This window comes from Heliconius melpomene, chromosome 1 (assembly GCF_056956725.1).
Source record: "Heliconius melpomene rosina isolate 202511_hmr_F chromosome 1, ASM5695672v1, whole genome shotgun sequence".
Lineage (NCBI taxonomy): Eukaryota > Metazoa > Arthropoda > Insecta > Lepidoptera > Nymphalidae > Heliconius > Heliconius melpomene.
In genome coordinates this window covers 15,752,389-15,771,605 of record NC_140389.1, presented here as the reverse complement: position 1 = coordinate 15,771,605, position 19,217 = coordinate 15,752,389, and the positions used below count along the sequence as shown (strand labels likewise).

Sequence of the window (19,217 nt, the reverse complement as noted above, 5' to 3'; positions counted from 1 at the left end):
GTCAATCTTTCAATATTTTTATTGCAAACAACATTTATAATGCGCATAATCTGAAGTCAGTATCATGATTAATATTTTAATTAACTATTTATATTTTTATATATGCATAATATATTATGAATTAACAATCACAAACTAAAAATGAATAAAATAATAGTTTTTTTAACAAAATATTTTATTACTTCGTCTTATACACTGGTCAACGAAATGTTATACAAAATATCAGATACAAACAAAAATATATACAATTCCAAACTTTAAAAGTTCAAGTCAAAATCATTTATTAATCATAATTTCAATTTCATAAAAAAATACATCACAACTACATTAAATTGCGATTCAATTTTTATCTTATTTAGTTGGTTATAATTTGTTGGTTTACAAGCAACAATTTGGATAATGTGAAAATAGTATAAAAGGCATTTAATTAATTCAAAATGTTATATTCGAACATTGTATCATTTTATTGAATCTACTTTCAAAATTGACTAATAGATTTAATAATTTATAAAAACAATATTCTTAAAAAAATACTAGTTAATTTAATGTGTCTTTTAAGTGAAATAATTTAAATAGAAATCGAACGCCCTAATTATACCATAATACAAGAAGCATTTAGCATACCATAATAAGTGATGTTGAAGAATAATATCAAATTTATATAGAAAATACTCTATATTGGTTTATTAAGGCGATAAACATATCGTCGAAGTGTAAACCTGCAAACAGCCTGTAACAGCAAATAAAAAAACTTTTTTTTTAAAGAAACTATGATTTTGCAATTACAAAAATAAATTTGTTATCTCCACTATATGAAATAAAATAAAGGTCAATTTTGTATTTTTTTTGCTCTTTCGAATTGAATAAAAAAATATACATAACTAAATATTTATAAAAAAAATAGATTTAGCAGGTTTACATTCTAAGTCGACGATAATATTATTATGAAACAACATTTATATTAAACTATTAATTACATTTTATAGTATACAACTAGAAAGACTAAAATATATCACACAAAGTCATAATATTATATTCGAATGGTTAAAGGCGACTGCAGACATCCTATCTGTTACAATAAAAGACATACATCAATATTTTTTTATATCAGTAAAACTTTTAAAAGTAAAATTAATGTTTTAGCTACACAATTCAGTTATATTATAAAATGTAAACTAACTAACATTTTAACCTTGATTACATATTTACCTAATTCTTTAGATAAATAATTAACTTAATCAAACAAATACATAACATGGAATTATAAAGAAACATAAGCCATTAAAAAAATAAACATTTCCTTCATATTTTATATAATATAAACAAACATAAATATATTAAACCTACTATAGTGTACTATAAGTTAATTTACACCAATATTTTATAATATCTTTAGAAGATGACATATATTCTGATATAACTATAAAGCATCAATAATCTTTCATTAAACATTCTATATATTCAAGATTTTTACATCATTTATATCTCAGTCTTCTTATAATTCATTATAAGACGCAGCTTTTAAGGTTTTTTTTGGCAACACGTTACTTAATAAGCAAAATATTTAGTAAATAATAAGTCTGAACTAAAATTAATATAACGAAAATTTAAATAAAAAATAATGTAATTTGCTAAACAAAATAATGAACAGATATATTTTTTGATAAATATTAATATATTATTATCAATATTGAAGTAACTTTATTTTTATTTTCTCGTCTAATTGGAAACGATAAAGTTCTAATTAATTATGTAAAAGTAAATTATGTTTTCAATTACATAATTCATATTATAAAGTACATTGGGCGTTTTTATCCGCCTTTTGAAAGTCACGAACAGAAACCAAAATAGATTTTTATTTATATTTTCATTGTTTTAATTCAAACCCGTGGAAAATTGGCGATAATCAGTAAATTGTAGATCATATTTTATATTTTTTATTGCGACATTGTTTATATGCGGGATACAGCGTGAAGCTAAAAAAAATCAATCAAAACGCAATTGCCTCAACTTATTAATCCTAAGGAAATCTTGCAAGTTGCAATACAACAAGTACCTGTTATCCCTTATGAGCATATCGTACCTGTTACTTCTCATCACATGTCATATCCCCGTCTCGACCAGACATATGTTGGCGAGGGCGAAGGCTGAGTTCTGTCGTACCTGGGAGTTTGAATCTTTTATTAGGGTCAATAGGCGTGTTTTAGCCGTGCGAGTAACGTCCGGGTCCAGGTTTGATTCCTCGGGATATTTTTCGCGTATACGGTAGAGTTCTGAGTATAGCAGACCTGTGAAAAGGATAAAACAAATTAGTACAAAAGGCACTTTTAAATGGTCAAAGTACTTAGAAATGTAAGTAGTGTCAGTCCTACGGGAAGCTACCTTCTCCTGAAAAGAGCCTGCAAGAATCTTAACAGTTGCTCTTTTAAAATATAATTTACAATAAATGTATAACAATCATAAGCTTTCAATAATCAATTGAAATCGCGATTATTGAAAAGCTTTTTTTCTTTTTTAGTACCAATATTTAGCTATAACATGACGTTTTGTGAGTTCGTAGTTATGACAACATAAAATAAGATTTTTCCCGCGCAAAACTGCGCAAACATCTCCAGCTAACTCCAGAGCGGCTACGACTCGTCGAGCGTCCTATACATTTCAACTCACCGATCAACAACGGCGGGTGCGGTTTAATCTCTTCCGTCGCACAATGCAAATAATTAACAGAAGTTTGCAGACATTTTGTTAGAGAACTCGGCATTTCATCAGCTAGCTGTCTTAGTAGTGCCGACAGGAACTCATCTAAATACAACCTCCCTTCGTCTAAGAGGTGCGTTTGTACGAAATCGTTTGACTTCTTTATGTTGAACGTTTTGAATATTTGTCGTAGTGTGAATTTGCTTGCCTGTAAACGAATTGGTTAATAATAAAACGGTAAGTTAATTATTTATTATATGATTTGAAATATTTTTTTTGTCAAATAAATTTATTTTAAAATTTAAAAAGTCTAAGGAATTAGTTTCACAACTGTCGCCATTTAGTGGTATTTGTCACTTTAGCAACGATTCCAGAAAAGTGGAACATGGTCGTTGTGAATTCACTTCGTTCTACGCTTTCCGCCCGAATTCGACACATGGCGCGTGTGACTGAAGCACCACGCTGTTTTACTCGAGCAGAGAAATAAAAGGAATTCATTCCCTTAAGTGAGCATTGAACATTAGCACACAATGCCACAAAGAAATCGGCTAAAAATGCGGAACAGATGAATTAGGGGAATTGAGTAACTTCACATTAGGTTCTTAGGTTCCCTAAGCCTACCCCTCTATGTGCGGAATACAACACGAAGTTAAAAAATATACTTCATCAAAAAAATGCACATACCCTTACAACAGCTGAATTATTGTCACACAAATGCAACAAGAAACAAGGTAGAGAACTGACTGCTTGATCTAAAATTGCTTCAGATTTGACCCTCTCAGCTATAATACCAAATAATCTTATTGAATTTTCCCTCAACAATGGACAATCTGTGTTCATAAACGGTCGTATTTTTTGAGATATTGATAGCAGTTCCCTGTCGAATTCCTTGTCCAGTTTATCTATTTCTGTTAGTAAGCGACTGAGCCCTTGTATGGCTGCGAGTGGTACGTTGTCTAGAGGTGACCTAAAAGGAATATTATATATGGTAAATCAGCAGGACTTTTTGTTGTAAGTGCTGTTAGTGTACAAATATGATTTACAAGCTTTTTGGTCAATGCATATTAATTCTTACTCTTACAATAATTCAATGTGCGTTGCAGAATGTTATTATAATTGCATCTATTGTGTAATACACTCCACTAGTGATGTGTTATATTCAGATCCTCACCGTAACCTTCGATTGATATCATGTAGTGATTGCATGTTTTATGTGTATGTAGTTCATTAGTGTAGGTTTTTTATAGTGTGGTAGTTGGCCGGTGTACTAGTGATGTGCGGTACTCACGTGCCGACCGCCGCGTCCACGCCCTCGCTGAGCGCGGCCAGCGCGGCCGGCATTGCGGTGGCGCGCGCCGGCCCGGGCAGACGCGCCAGGTGCGCCGCCCCGCGCAGGCACGCCGCGCGCACGCGCCCTGAGTCGTCGCGCCACCCGGCCGCGAGTGACGCGAGGGCCGTATCCAGGATTGTTGGATTGTCGTTGCACCTGTTTAGAATTATACACTTATTAATATGGAAAAGTATGATTTTTACTTTAAAAGACTAAAAACCATTCGCCAGATATCCTTAAAGCCTTTAACTACCTTGTATGGTTATACATCACAACAAAATATCATCCATTTTCAAAATATACAATCGCCTGTAATGCAAAATATCAACAAAAAGCACTGCGGGGGTCACGGAAATCTAGCACATTGATCCTTAGGTATGAATATGGTAGATGAACGGGACAATGGGTAAGGCATGCATTTACATTTTTTTAAATTCAATAATCCAACAAAACAACCGAAAAATTGCTATATCGCCCGATAGTAACCGCTTACTTATAATTTAACAAGTTAGCAGAAAGCGAGTAGTAATTTACTTAAGAAATGAAATAACCACTCACCTATAATGCAGCGAATCGGCCAAAAGTGCAAGCGCTGCACAGCGCTGTGGGGGTAACGGAGACCTTGCATATTGGGCGGCCTTAGCTAGTAACTTGGGTAGCTGTGCGGGTAAAGCGCGGCTGACCGCACTGCCCAGTACTGGGGTAAGTTCCAGGAGGGTGTGGGAACTGTCCCCGTGCTCTATGGTAAGGCAGAGTGAACATGCTTCTTTCACCTGAAAAAGATTTTTTCATTATTTTTTCTTATGATTGTTAGTAGTACGTACCGAAAAAAAATATTAATGTAAATAAATGGAAAAACTATTAAGTATTTAATTGTTTAATCTTTTCATCTCAGCTATAAATACAAAACATAGCTCCTAAAATGTTTTTTTTTCAATTTTGACTTAAACAACAATTCCAATACGAAATAAAATAAGAACAATCCACCCACCTTATAACAATCAGCCCTTTCCAAAAACAGATTAAACGTATTAATTGTAATTTTTGCTGGCGATAGTTTAATAGCTTCTCTGTTGGGTATAAAGCCAAATCTCTCTTGTCCTTTATTTTGAGGTACGGAGTACGCTGGGGGCTCAGCTTCTATGTAACACGCAAGAGTCGTGTATAACACTATGAAAAGATCTGGAAACTTCTCTAGGCAAATTGGTCTCATAGAATCCTCTTGTAGCATTTCGCCCAGAGCACTGATTAGCTGGAAAGATTGCTTAGTTTAATTTAACAGTATATTTAAAGTGTTTTCTTTATTATATTTTATAAGATATTTAAGGTGTAACTGTATGAAATTGGAATTCGTCAATCTGAATGCAGTAATTGTATCCAAACCGTAATGTGTACTAAAAGTAACCGAAAATATGTAAAAAAATAACTTGACTCACAGTCAATGGTTGTAACGCTGCTATGTGGTGTTCTGTTATATGGTAGGGATCCTCATAAAGTTCTATGGAGGTCATGAGACGTAAGAAATTCTCGACGATCGCTGTGGATAAGCTCTCGTCGCGAGCTAGATATCTCCAGCATGATATTACACAGCTGAAAATATTTATTTATGTTAATTAATTTCCTTCTAAGTATTTTTCTTTCTTATGACCTAAAATAGATTTTCTTAAAAGGAACTTCAAACTAATAATGTTAAACGATCTGGTGGCAGTGGAATTACCATAAAAATCGTGATTTTAATTGTGTTAAGTTAATACTATAAACACTTTAAAATATTATAAAACTGTAGATCACTCGTATAATGTAACTGTAAGTTATTGATTTCTTAGTTGGGAGGCAAAGTTTAGATTCTGAATTTGAAAAATGAATACAAAATTTCATTAGGAGATAAACTATGTATAGTAAAAAAATTACATACCCTTTTAAAGGAATCCTTTGTCCCAATAATACAGCAGTAACGGCGTTTGAGTGATGACGCGTCAGTGACGTCAGCGGCCTCAAAAGCCTTTTACGAGCATCGTCAACAACCTCATCCATTGTAATTAGTAATATTTCCACTATTCTTTCTATATTTTGGAACAAATCTTGTCCTTTTGTAATAATAAACGCATCCAAAATGGAACTTATTCCGACACTTCGTAACTCCTGGTTATCGTAACCCTCTAAAAGACTCTCTATGAATTGCATTGTATGCAAATGTGGAATTTTCTTTGATATAGTGTTACACAATTTGGTACAGTAGTCGCTTATCATGTTTAAGTCATTCGTCAGTATATTGTTTTGTAAGTGTGATAACTCTGCCATACATTCATCTTCAGGCTCTGGGATATGACCTTCATACAGATCCTGAATTTGTATGATTAGTTTAATACAATCCACTGTAGTCAATCTCACTGGGAAATTAGTATCGGCGACACCAGGAACAATGAGGCCCAACAAATATCCCAATTGTCCAAATTTGCTTGGCATTTCGTAATTCAACTTGACATTTTTCAGATAAGCATCAAAAACAACTTGAAGTATTAGCATAGACGCCGTCCTAATCTCGTCGTTCTCGTGTCGCATCCACTCAATTAATAAGCTGACGATGTCATCAATTGTACTTAAGCAGGTCGATTGGATGATCAATTCTCTGATTAAATCATGTAGAAGGGTCAATGAATCGTTTAACGTTTTCGCTAATAGATCATTCTTGTCGCCATTTCCTTCTATTTCATATTTCCTCTTGAATGAAGAAAGTTCTCCAAATATACTGTTAAATAAAACTCGGAGTATCGTATTTCTTTCCTCGGGCAGGATTCCTTTTTGCAATTTTGTTAGCGATTTCGAAGCTTTTACGATTATTGGATATAACTCGACATTTCGCTTATCGAGATTGGTATTATATATCTGTTCGAGGACAGCGTTTAATAACTGCCAGCGATTTCTTAAAGCCACATTATGATGGGAGGCAGGATGCAGGGCCTTTCCTATCTCATCCAAAGTAGTAATACTTGCTTTACATAAATCGAAGGGAGGGTTCGATTTCAATATCTCGTACAATATCGAGGTGACATGCTCTCCCAGTCTAGCAAGTACGTGAACATCGAGACACTCACATGCAACTTTTCCGTAACAGGTAATCACTGCGTATTTAACAGCTGAGAGTTCAGCTTCACTCTTAGAATTTCTAGCAGAGAGGAAATTCAACAATTTGTTCCCACGTTTTGCTTCGTTTTCTTTGAATGTAGCATCTAGCTCGTTAATTACAAATTCACCATGTTGTCTTGCTGCGATCCCAACCGCCTTGCTAACATACTCTACGCTTTCCATGGGTATCGATTTCAGTGCAAATAATATTATTTTAAGTACACTTTCAACCACGGCCGCGTTCGACATATGACACGCCAAGACAGCCAAGTATTGTAAGGAAACTCCTTTAACTATTGGCGGTTGTTTCTTCGCAAGAACTTGCTGAGATATCAATGTGGATATCGTTTCTATCCACTTATTGCTATTAACTTGCTCTACAGCAGAAACGAGAAGATCTAACAGCATTCCGTGCCACTGATCTTTAGATTCGTTCTTTTCTACGAATTTAAGCAACCTTTGAATCTCGACTGTCCAAGAATTCTTTAGGTTCTTATGAATATCTCCGGAGTATTCTTCGAGGAACACAAGCAAGTTCTTATTGAGTTCTTTCTGATCTGGATCTACGACACGAGTTATGCAGCGAACAAAGACTAAATCTGGTGAACATACTTGCTCATTTATCTTTTCTGTTCTTTCCTCAGTTACTTCAGAGTTATTTTGCAACAACGAGGTCAAGCATTGACTCACAGTCGACATTGATGGCGTAAATTCTTCTATAGTTAGCGAAAGGAGCAGTAAATTTCGTAATTGAGATCGCACGCTGGTAACTGTATTACACATTAGTATCAACGAACTTCTACAAGTATCATGCAAGTCTAAGACTTCAGCCTTCGAAACATTCGCAGGAGCTTCGTATCCACAATGTTTTATAATAAACTCGACCATCACAAAATCTTCCGGTGCCATCATGCAGTTTCTATATACAAGTCCTACTATCGCTTTGACTAATAACTTTTTCATTTTGATCCCTTGCTCCATAACGATCATTATTTTCAAAATAGTTATAAATTTCGACGCGAAGTTTTCAATGAAAACCTGCGACGAAGTTGTTAGATGAGTTAGAATAATAACAGCTTTCATTCTTTCTTTCTCTTGATTGTGTCTGCAATGGTGCAAAAGATTCTCCACAGTTTGGTCTGGGAATTGTCCTGTCATATGATCGAAGCAACGAAGAACTTCGAAATGATTTTTCACTGTGTGAGGTTGATCGTAGTCGGGCTCGAGAAGGACCAAATTAAAAAGGACGTTATTGATTGAATTGATGACATTATCATTTAGCGTCAGCTTGGGATTCAAAGGAGAAGGGGACAATAAATAAGAAATGCATTGGCTAATGCAGTAAAAGTTGATCACTGGTTTTCTATAAAGCGACAATAACGAAAGGACGAACTTATTGACAGTCTCATTAAACTGTCTTTCAGATATAAGTCTAGTTATAGGTCCTAGGGCTTCTAGAACAGATTCTGATACTTTAGGTTCGTGTGAAGGCAGCCATTGGTTGTACAACACGTCAAAGACTATAGTAAACTCCGTGACAAAATTATCTTTAATGGATGTTATGTTGTCATTTTGAACGTTGTCGCCTATTTGCTCCGATACAGCGACTGCAAAGTGTCCGAAAGCTGAAATAATTAAATGTTAAATTAGATATTTTTCTGCATAATAATATCAACATGAAGATAAATTAATAAATATTATTGCTATGCGTACTCCTAAACGACGCTAGGGGAGATAAAAAAAACAATTACAATTTGATCAACCGTTAAACTTGAACTAGTTAAACGAACACATGGCTTCATCCGACATGTAATATGATAATTATAAGCTCTTAATCATATTAATAAAATATACAAGCACATTGTTTTTATAAATAAATACAAATTATTTTTATAGCACATTTATGTATATTCGTTCTCTATTATTGTTTTATTATAAATCTAATCAGTTAAGATAATCTTCGCGTAAAACTGATTTTTTTTTTTTTTCCGTATAACCAGTGTAAGTAAAGATAATGTCATGGTCATTTCTCACACAAATTTGAGATATTTGTGCATTAAGTGGCTAAACTCAACGCCACACCTTATATTAGTGTTATAAGATTAAACATAGAAAATACTTCATTACTAACCATAAGCAAAAGCCTGTTTAATCCCATCTTGCTTGACCAAAGGCAGTAAAGGCAGCATTTTGCCGAGGATCTCCTTGACGTGGGGCACAACTCCGTGGGTGTTGACGGCGGCAAGCGTGCCCAGAGTATGGGGGATAGTATAGTGTGGAACAGAGGCGGGAGTTATTTGATTTATCAGAGACCGAAGTACCTGAAAGTTAACATGACTGTTAATTTAGTCTGACGTTTCTTACGTATCTAACGGTCATTGTGACGGTAGAACAGCATCTGCCTGAAAACACGACGACAGTGGTTACGATCTCCATTTCAGACGGGGATTACATATTATTTTATTTTCATTCTCCCGCAGGTTGATATTATTTTGTCTAACTACTGTTAAGTTTCCTCATTATTTTAACTTTACTTATATTTATAAAAATATGAAACATGTTGTAGACATACAACTCGCTACTGACCAGAGCTAGCAAATGCAAATGAAATAAATATCATCGATTCACAATAAAAATGTATGTATGTTTGATACTGCTTTATTACACAACAGTTTATTGTGCCATATCAAGAAGTACCCTAGTTGTGTGTTAATGAAAATTAAATATTTATTATGATTCAAAAAAAAGAAAAAATACTCTCTATTCAAGCTTTTGAATAAATATCTACAACAAAGAATCAAGGCATTCAAACAATGTCATATTGAGTAGATTAAGGTTTAATTCTAATTATATTATTTTACAACATTCACAATGGGAATAAGAAAATTAGTTAGTAGAAGTTATTTTAAGAAGTTATAATTTACTTATGTATGTTTATTGTATAAACATAAATAAAGCCCATAAAAAATAAAAAAATAAATACTTTAAGAATTAAAAAAAATAGTTCTCATTCTATATATAATAGAATTAGGAGGGACAAAGGGATGGAGACATTTTGTGTTGAGTAGCGGAACTTAATATATAGCTTTGTCTTTTTACCAAAGCAAGGAAAGAAAAATAATTTATTCCCCAGAGTTGGAATTGCACATGCTATCATTTCATTTACTGTCAGACATATTCTGCACCACAACGTTGCCACTAATTTAATTGTATATTAGAATTAGATTAGATGGTGAAAGCCATAAAATATAATTAGATATTAAATCATAATCATAAAAAAGTTACTTGGTCAAAGTCAAAGTTAATAAGGTCAAATGAAGATAAAAACTATCTAGTTATATTTACTTTAATAGGGAAACAATTAGTTGTTTATTATCAAATTTCTTTAACTTTACATTTTTTCCACATATAATAGGGTAGGCAGAGGGAAGCTAGTGCTAACACACTCCATTATCTACATTGTACCCAAATTTAGGCATGTAGTACATTAGCTGAACTCAACTTAGCTTTTTGAGCACTGAGTGGGGAGATGAAAATAATTTATTCTACTAAGTTATTTCAACCGAAAGCCAATGTTTGTACTTAAAATGCTATCCCACTGTGTTTTTAGCATCATGCTATATTCACCTATGAATGAATTACTTTATTTTCCTCATTCTGGTAAAAAGATAAAAAATGTCTTTGTCTACTGCCACTTAAAATGTAACATCTAAAAATAGGGCTATTGTCGGGAGTACAGTGTCATAAAACTAGGTTGCCTCTGCCTACATTACTACTGATATATGTTCATTGGATTCAGTGTAAGGCTGCATTTTTATTAGTATTATTATTCATATTACTTACCAGATCTAAATATTCATGGCCAATTGCAACTAAAACAGCCGAAGCTCCCATCTGCACTATGGGTTCATAACTAGAATTCTCTGTCATAGCTCTGAGCATCGAATTAACCAGCTCTGATGCTATCTTTTGATCTATTTTCTTTACTTGATTTACACATGTTTGCTCCAAGACCCTAAAATGAATAATTTAGTGTCACATCATTTCTCAGTTTAATTCTTGAGATATTTTCTATCGAGCTTTTGCAACTCAATATAAAATATCTCAAGAAAAAATTCAAGGTCACACATTGTCTTTTTACCAGATCAAGAAAAGGAACAAACCAACAACCATAGTATTTTGCAGGCACTGTAATGAACATATAAATATATTATATTTTTTTATAAATGTCATACAATTAATTCCTGCCTTGAAACAGAAACCAAAACCACAACATGTTCCTATGAGAATATAATAATAAAATGCTAATCAGAACATTAATAAGCATATTACATTAACATAATCAAGTATTACTTTATATTGAGTAATACAAATATTTGTATATATTTAGAGGAATAGGAGAGAAATACTTACTTTACAATATTACCCAGCTGAATTATATTGCTTTTAACTGTGTTTTTATAAAAATCGCAAAATATCTCTATCACTTCGTTCGGATGCACATTCGCTATTTTGGTCAGAGATTTAATTACAACGTTGTTAACAGCATTATCGTTATCGCCAATTGCGTTTATTAAAACGGTTACGGTGTCTGGAAAACAATAATAAATATAGTTGACATTAGGCAAACATATTTACGAGTCAAATAATAAATTTTATAAATTTATGATTATTCTATTACCTTTTAAGCAGTCTGATTTCGACGAAGTCATGTTTGCGGCTACATTTACTTGTACTAACAAAAGCACTGTACCTACAAAAGGATATTTTATATATATTTAAAACTTCAAAACAATGATGTAGGACCTTTCTTATAAGACTTCTGTCAAAGTATGGCAAAGCGAAATGCAAAACTGTTGTCAAATAATAATTTGACAACTGACGTTTTTAAATTACGTGTTAGGGGTGCTGCCATTACATTTTGCTTAAAAATATAGCGTATAGTAAGAAACTCATATAAATATATAACATACACAAATATATATAAAATAATAAAAATTAAGTAAAATTATAATTATTATTCTATTCATTTTAATATTGCTATATATTTTAGTTCTTCTGTTGTCTATGGTCATATGCACGTAATGGATATACGTACTATAAAATATTATTAAATTTTCTTTTTCTATTTTTTCAGGCGGCATTTTTAAAATAACAACTTTTAAATTTGGGAATAAAAGCTATATCTCATGTACATGTATCTCGGTATATTCAATATGTTATTATCAAATACTAACACATATTTTTTATTCTATCTCTAAAATCAAATAATATTCATATTTATATATATATAAATAGTTTTTAAATTTAAAATACATTTATTTTCTTTAAATTAAATAACCAGAAATGTCATGAAGTATATTTATTTCATTGCTTAAGCCAATTTTTATTATCTTTTGACTAAAACTAATTAATATAAACATATATATTATAACTACAAACGTTATTTCTATAACTTATTAAATATTGAAGTAGATCCTCAAATTTTCAGTGTATATGTGGACTCAGCCTTATGATCTTTACGCTTAAATCGTTTCGTTTAGTCTATGCTTTTTATTGGAAGAAGGCGGGCAATGATTCCAGTTTTCTACTGCATTTCGATTTCATGCAAATCGCGATTAAAGCAGACGTGCACTTCCATCGATTGTCAAGATTTTCATTAATAAGGAAAATCTTATTTTAGTCTAAATACTATTCAGTCACTTTACAAAAGTAATTTTGTTTCAAAATTCACGTACGACTTTCACCGGATACATCGATAATTAGATTAGAGCACTGGTTGCAAATAATTTCACATATCAATGAATAAATCTTACAATGTACCCGTGCGTATGGTCAGTTACTGATATAACTGTGTGATGTACTGTGTGGTTCGTTTAAGTGACAAAGCAAAAGCGTCGGCTCCCACTCAACACTATTATCCCATCCGTGATTACGTTCCGCCGGGAACTGGGTACTTGGGTTAGTCGCCGCGGGGACTCCAAAGCGGTAAATACGGAGTCGAAAATCCTGCTACGCATCATTTATCGTCAGAATTTCGGTGAGTCTGCGTCCACATTAGTTAGCCTTTGCGTTCCGCGTTGTAAAAACGGGCGTTACTCGCGAACTGACATTGAAGATCCGATCAGCTGCCATACAGTCTTAAAATAGCTGTAAAATATCGAGCCCCTTCTGGCAGCAGAAGCAATCAGCTGATTCCTACAATGTTTTAATTATATCCAATTAGATTGTTACTTCACCGGAGACGCTGTTCGTAGTTACTAACATAAAACGTACCTTATCGTTAGATAACATTGCTATAAAATAGTGAACTATCTTGACATAGATCTAGTGAGTATTTGAGATTCATTTTTTGCAGATTTGAAAATGGTGCAGCAAGATTTGACTTAGGTGTCGGGGACGGCGTTACATGAGCTAGTGATGGCTGTGGAGTGCACCAGGGTGTGAATCGCGGTAGAGACAGGCTGACTGAGTGATAGTGCAGTGTTAGTGTAGTGTCTAGTTATAGTGCGTGGCTCTTGAGCCGGGATGCCATCAGTCATGTTGTCTGCAGTACTTGAAGAGGAACCTGACCTGTATGAGGCGTTTCCTCCTCATGTTGACCCTACTGGCATCACCATTTTAACTGACAGTCCACCAGGTAACTATTATTTTGTTAGATTTAGAGAATAGACAATTAGTAAATTTTGTTTTGCCTTATAAATTAAATTTTAAATATAACATAAAAAAATATATTTGCAATCTGTAGTGAACATAACACATATATAATTTATTTTTCTATATTGCCAACACCCTGTGTGATATGATATTTGAATTTAATCTTTAAGATAAATATAAAATACATAATAATGGAATCTACTTCAAGATGTTATCTTTATCTGACTTTATACTGTGCAAATATTTTTATCATTCATCATTAACTGAATGAACTGATATCTAAGGGAGATAAGTTTTGTTCATAACTTAAGAAGTAAGGCTGTCTGACTGTAAAAGCAACTATTGTGGGTTCTATTCCACTCGGTGGAATTATTTACTTTTATTTCCTTGCTTTTAAGAAGACCAAGATTTATTTTTGCCACATTTCATCACTTACCATGCAATATCTCGAAAATTAAGCAGTATGCAGGAAGCGGAGTGTCTTAACATTGGGTTAGTTCTCGTTGTAATAGATTTGTAAAGTATGAAATATTTTTTTAAAGTTATATATAAAATGTTGATAGGCTAACATCTTAAATCTAAAATAGATATATGTAGAATAATGATTTATCACTTGATTGGCTCTAAAAGATTTGACCCTTACATATTAGTTGGTGTCCTTTGGCACTGTTCGGCATTTATGTACGGCAAGTATACAACTCTAAATTCACTCTATTAACTATTAAATAAAATAAAACATTTTTATTTTAAATAATAGAATGGTTCATTTAAATATCCTTCATAAAATACAAATTCAATAGACAACCATTTAGAATAAAGCATAAATACACTTATATATTACGTATATAATATACAATAGTAATCACAATATATTTGTTCTTCATATATACTTATATGTATGTCAAAAGAATTGCTAAGACTGCTTATGCAATATATTTTAAATAAGGTTAGTTCGTTTATTGTAAATATGTTATATATTAAAAGTTGATTTTATTAAGATATAATAATCACTCATAGGAATTAATTCTTTTCCTATCTTTGCTGATAAAATGATAAGTATTGGTGTTGACTTCAACTCAACATACTATGGCTTGAAACTAACATTAGTTTCTTGAGAGAACCTTAGACCAAGGCCAGTAAAGCTAAAATTTATAAAAAATATTTTCATTACGGCAATTGCCTATTGATTAGGAAAACACCAGACCCAAAAACCCAAAAATTGATCAATTTAGACAGGGAATACCCCTACCACACTTTAATATTAACAAATTCCACATGCACAGTTATTGTCTGATCTCAGTCCCAATAAAACAGGTACGATGGTACCGACGAGTCGTGGTCGCCCTGAAGTTGCGTGCAAGCAGATTTGGATTTAGGATTTTTTCTTACTTTGATTATTTTCTTTCCGAGTGTACTATGCACAAAGGTTCAGTAAGCCTAACTTCAAGCTGGCCACGACACGTCGACCGTACTGTATTGTAGGTGTGTATGATGAAAACTGTGGCTTTGGCACAATAAAATTGTAACCATTAATATATCGTAATTTGATCAAAGTTGTGGCTTGGCTCTCTTCACCTCCAAAGTGACTTTTGAGTATTTTAATATCTTAATTTTTTCCTCATATAATAACAGGATAATTCCACAATTATATGTTTTTTATCCTGGCGCTGCGGCGTGGCGTCTGACTGTAATCGTGACGTGATGGGTTTGATTCTCACTCTAGGAAAGTATATTTTTAGCTCTAGTAACAAGTGTGTCATTCAACACCACTCAACACGGAATGTCTTGAAAATAGGCCGGATGTGGTAAACATACACCTTACATTCGTGAGTCCTTAGCCTCCGCCAACCATATATGATTTTAGTTTAAATAATCAAAACAATCTGTGAGTCATTAAAAAATATTGAAAATATAATTTTTCCACCAAATATTATTCTTTGATCAACACAAGGAACATTTGTAATGCTTGGCATATTGTACTAACAACAGAATAAATAGTAAATACATGAACTGGTGGACTAACAAACTTTGATTTTCTCATTAAACCAGTGTCCAGTACCAACAATCTAATGCATGTTTCGTAAATTAACAATATTGTGTAAATAAGTGGCTGGGCGACGCGTATTTTGCGATGGTCGCAAATAATAATGAGAAATGGAAATCTATTAACAATTTGATTCAAAGTGATATGTTCTTTTTATTTACTCAATTTAAAGTTAAAAATATGTTGTTGATAATGATTGATGATGTTCATTCACTATAGTAAATTATTTTTTAAAAAAGAGCAAGTGTTGAGTTTCTTGCTGTCTCTTCTCAGCAAAACGAGCTTGCTGCCTTTCGAGCCGTTGGTGGCTTCCTCTAGGACCAATACTACTGCCATTTCTATGTATTTTATAATGGCCCAATTGAGGAAAAGTGATTTTAAAATTAATTCCATCAGTATACTACCTGGTGTAGAATATTTATTCGACTTTTTAAAATCTTCGGCTTTATACTAAATGTGAAATTATAATGACTATACATTTCGTAATTCAATTGTAATTGGCACCTGTAAAAATATCAGATGGCAAAATGTTATTTATTATCAAAAATTGTACTAATGTAGATATTTGTTGAAGCTATTGCGTTACGCTGAAGGAACAATCTTTATAAAACACAAGAGATTCTATTATTTACCTCATAAATACGAAAATTGCATAAAATTTAGAAAATTTATTAAAATTTACTTCAAGGATTACTTAGTAAAACAGGGGAATAGAGCAAATCACACCATTATTGACAAGAACAATTATTTTCTTTATAACTTATGGTTTACTAAGAAAATTTTAAAAAGTAACTAAAATTTAAGAAAATAATGATTCCCTCCCTGGTTCCCTCTGCCTACCCTGCTATATGCGGAATACAGCATGAATCTGAATAAAAAAGACATGAATTGATTCTTTCCTTACTAGACTTCTTTGAATTCACATGGCGTATGCTTTGTTTGTACGACACCGAGACGTTGTTTTGTACAAACACATGAAACAATGCTCCACCTTAACCTATCCAAGAATGTTTGTTAGTTTTTCGCTATCTTATGTACATATACTCGATGACATATCCATAGTGGTGTAGTGATAGAGTATCCATCCATCCATCCATCCATCAGCCTTTCAACGTCCACTGATGGACATAGGCCTCCCCTAATTCTCGCCACTCCGATACTATAGCGTATGTGACTGTAAAATCGATGGTAGTGGGTTCATTGCAGATTGCAGAATGCGATTGTTTAAATAATGCATAAAAGTATAGTATAAATAAATTAACTTAACAATTTCTGCCGTTAGCCATCTCGAACTTGCCTTCTCCATATATTTAAAAGAAATTTTTTGCTATTCGATGTTTAAATTTTGCGTTATATAAGTATAAGTATGTAGGTTAAACATAACTTGGCGTTTTGTTCTGATGCACGTGTACTTTCACTTTCTATACAACCCCTCGGAATTCACCCTTACCGTATTTTCGCTTGAATACATAGACTACACGTTTATTTAGAGTACTAAATAATGAGTAAGAACTATGAAAGACAACAATTGATTTTTTTTATTAAAACGCTTTCGACAGTTCTTCATACTTAATTTTATTGAATTTACTTCGCTAAGTAAATTATAAAAATCGGTTTTACATTTTTTTAATTTAATTTAGATAATAATTTATTTAATTTCCCCATAACACTTAATGTTTACTTCATATTATGGGCACTTTAATCAAGGGTGTTAATGGAAAATTATTTAAATTCATAAAACTCGCGAAAATACCAATATCGACCCTCACGCAGCTTCGCCCTGATAAAGTTATTGTTATATAATAACCAAAATGTACAACATCTTTACATATAATGCCTATGTGTAATTCTAATGAATAAGCTATATTACTGTAAAGTTTCATCTAAATCCGTTCAGCAGTTTTAACATGAAAGTGGAACAAACATGGTGGATGTTTCCTTTCACTTTTATAATATTTGTAGGATAGTGTTGACACTAGCAGAATGTATATCCATATGCGACTATAAAAAGCTTAATATAAATAAAATGATTATTTATTCGTTTATATTGACATTTACGTAAAATTTACATTAAAAATATGTAACAATTTATTATAGACTGCGAGGCGCCTTCTTAATTATTTCGTAAAGATATAATTTTGTTGTCAATAAATATAATAAAAGACAAGTTGTGAAAAACGATTTGTTGCATTTTATGTCAATTTTATTGCCACCATATAAGTACTTGTTTATTGCCACACAGATTTAGTGATAAGAGCGAGACGAGATGTATTTGTAGTTACTGATAACGATATAACCTATTTCGTTTATACAGCTGGCATTTATCTTCATTAATATCTAACAATTATAGTGTTTTCGTCTGTATTTAATATTAATCTCTTCCGATAGACAACGCGCAGCCAAAACTGCTGGGAGTAGAAAACCGAATCTGATATTTTATATTATAGTTTAAACTGAAAATCTTCAAAAATAAGTATTATACGTACCGACGATGACCTAACCTAACCAATGTGTATTTAAATAAACTTATGAAGCGAAACTATATTTATTAATTCAATTAGTGCGAAATGAACGAAACGAAGACCTTATTCACTTCTTGATGGTATTTAAAAAAAGCCTGTATGGTAGTGCCCTTGGACATTTCGAACGTCACTCCAATGGCACACGTTTCCGATAAGTATCGAGCTTCCGGTTGCAATGCTCGACAACATTGTACCAAGTACCAACTTGAATTTGTAGTGAATTTATGTAATAATTCATATTTTTGGAAGGAAAACAATCATCATTTTTTTAGAAATTTTTACGAAAATTTATACGAAAAATTTTAACCTCCAGTCGAAAAATAATTAATGAATTAATAAAATTAACAATGATTAATTCTGAGTCGGCATTTTATAAAAGGCATATATTAAACATATTAGTAACGTTGAGCTGACTGAAAGTTTTAATTTATGACGTTCGGCCTGACCCTTCCTCAATGTGAAGGTATTTCAAAATACGCGAGCATGGTGCGATGCTATAACCAATGCAGAGGAAGTAAATACAGTGGGGGGAACACGCCACCTGGTGAAAGGTTCAATATAATGTACTTTATACCCATGTAAAGATTTTGTTACCTCTTTAGGAACATAGAAATATAATGTTAAGACAATCCTTTCGAATTAAAACAATTCCGTTCCCCCCTTTCTGTTGAATTCTGGAGGCAATGCGTGTTAAGTGGTGGAATTCAACGCCGCACTGCCTCGTTACTATAGCGAGGAAATAGAAATATACTTATAACATCTTTACTAGATATATTAGTATAGGTTATGTTTATTTTGATATTCTCTTTGAAAAGAAAAGTTGCACAATGAATCCGGTCTT

At 32.6% G+C, this 19,217-nt stretch overlaps 2 protein-coding genes across 6 annotated transcripts in view; one reads left to right on the top strand and one right to left on the bottom strand.

The window, feature by feature from the left end:
- Position 1: 1 nt before the first annotated feature.
- Positions 2 to 11,978, bottom strand: c11.1 (maestro heat like repeat family protein c11.1). Its single transcript, XM_085191139.1, has 12 exons — positions 11,835 to 11,978; positions 11,567 to 11,744; positions 10,997 to 11,168; positions 9,285 to 9,474; positions 5,943 to 8,778; positions 5,464 to 5,617; positions 5,019 to 5,279; positions 4,586 to 4,800; positions 3,986 to 4,183; positions 3,382 to 3,664; positions 2,668 to 2,905; positions 2 to 2,288 (listed from the first exon to the last, which is right to left on the bottom strand). Exons 1-12 carry the CDS (start codon positions 11,863 to 11,865, stop codon positions 2,104 to 2,106), a joined length of 4,941 nt encoding a protein of 1,646 aa, XP_085047265.1. The 5' UTR covers positions 11,866 to 11,978; the 3' UTR covers positions 2 to 2,103.
- A 717-nt stretch (positions 11,979 to 12,695) lies between these two features.
- sky (GTPase-activating protein skywalker) overlaps positions 12,696 to 19,217 on the top strand; it is a 72,435-nt gene continuing 65,913 nt past the window's right edge. For 3 of the 5 annotated variants that reach the window (XM_085191110.1, XM_085191115.1, XM_085191122.1), the window contains exons 1-2: positions 12,699 to 13,193; positions 13,512 to 13,793. In XM_085191110.1, the coding sequence (XP_085047236.1) occupies positions 13,682 to 13,793 (112 nt within the window). In that variant the 5' untranslated portion in view covers positions 12,699 to 13,193; positions 13,512 to 13,681. Of the gene's footprint in view, positions 13,194 to 13,511; positions 13,794 to 19,217 lie in introns of all 5 variants that reach the window. The other 2 variants (XM_085191077.1, XM_085191094.1) reach the window with 2 other exon arrangements.

Excerpts from the sequence above, each read along its gene's own strand:
- c11.1 (XM_085191139.1), bottom strand. The coding sequence starts at position 11,865 with ATGACTTCGTCGAAATCAGACTGCTTAAAAG. Across the intron at positions 8,779-9,284 it reads TAAACAGGCTTTTGCTTATG|CTTTCGGACACTTTGCAGTC; the intron begins GTTAGTAATGAA and ends TAATTATTTCAG. Across the intron at positions 2,289-2,667 it reads GCACCCGCCGTTGTTGATCG|GTCTGCTATACTCAGAACTC; the intron begins GTGAGTTGAAAT and ends TCCTTTTCACAG.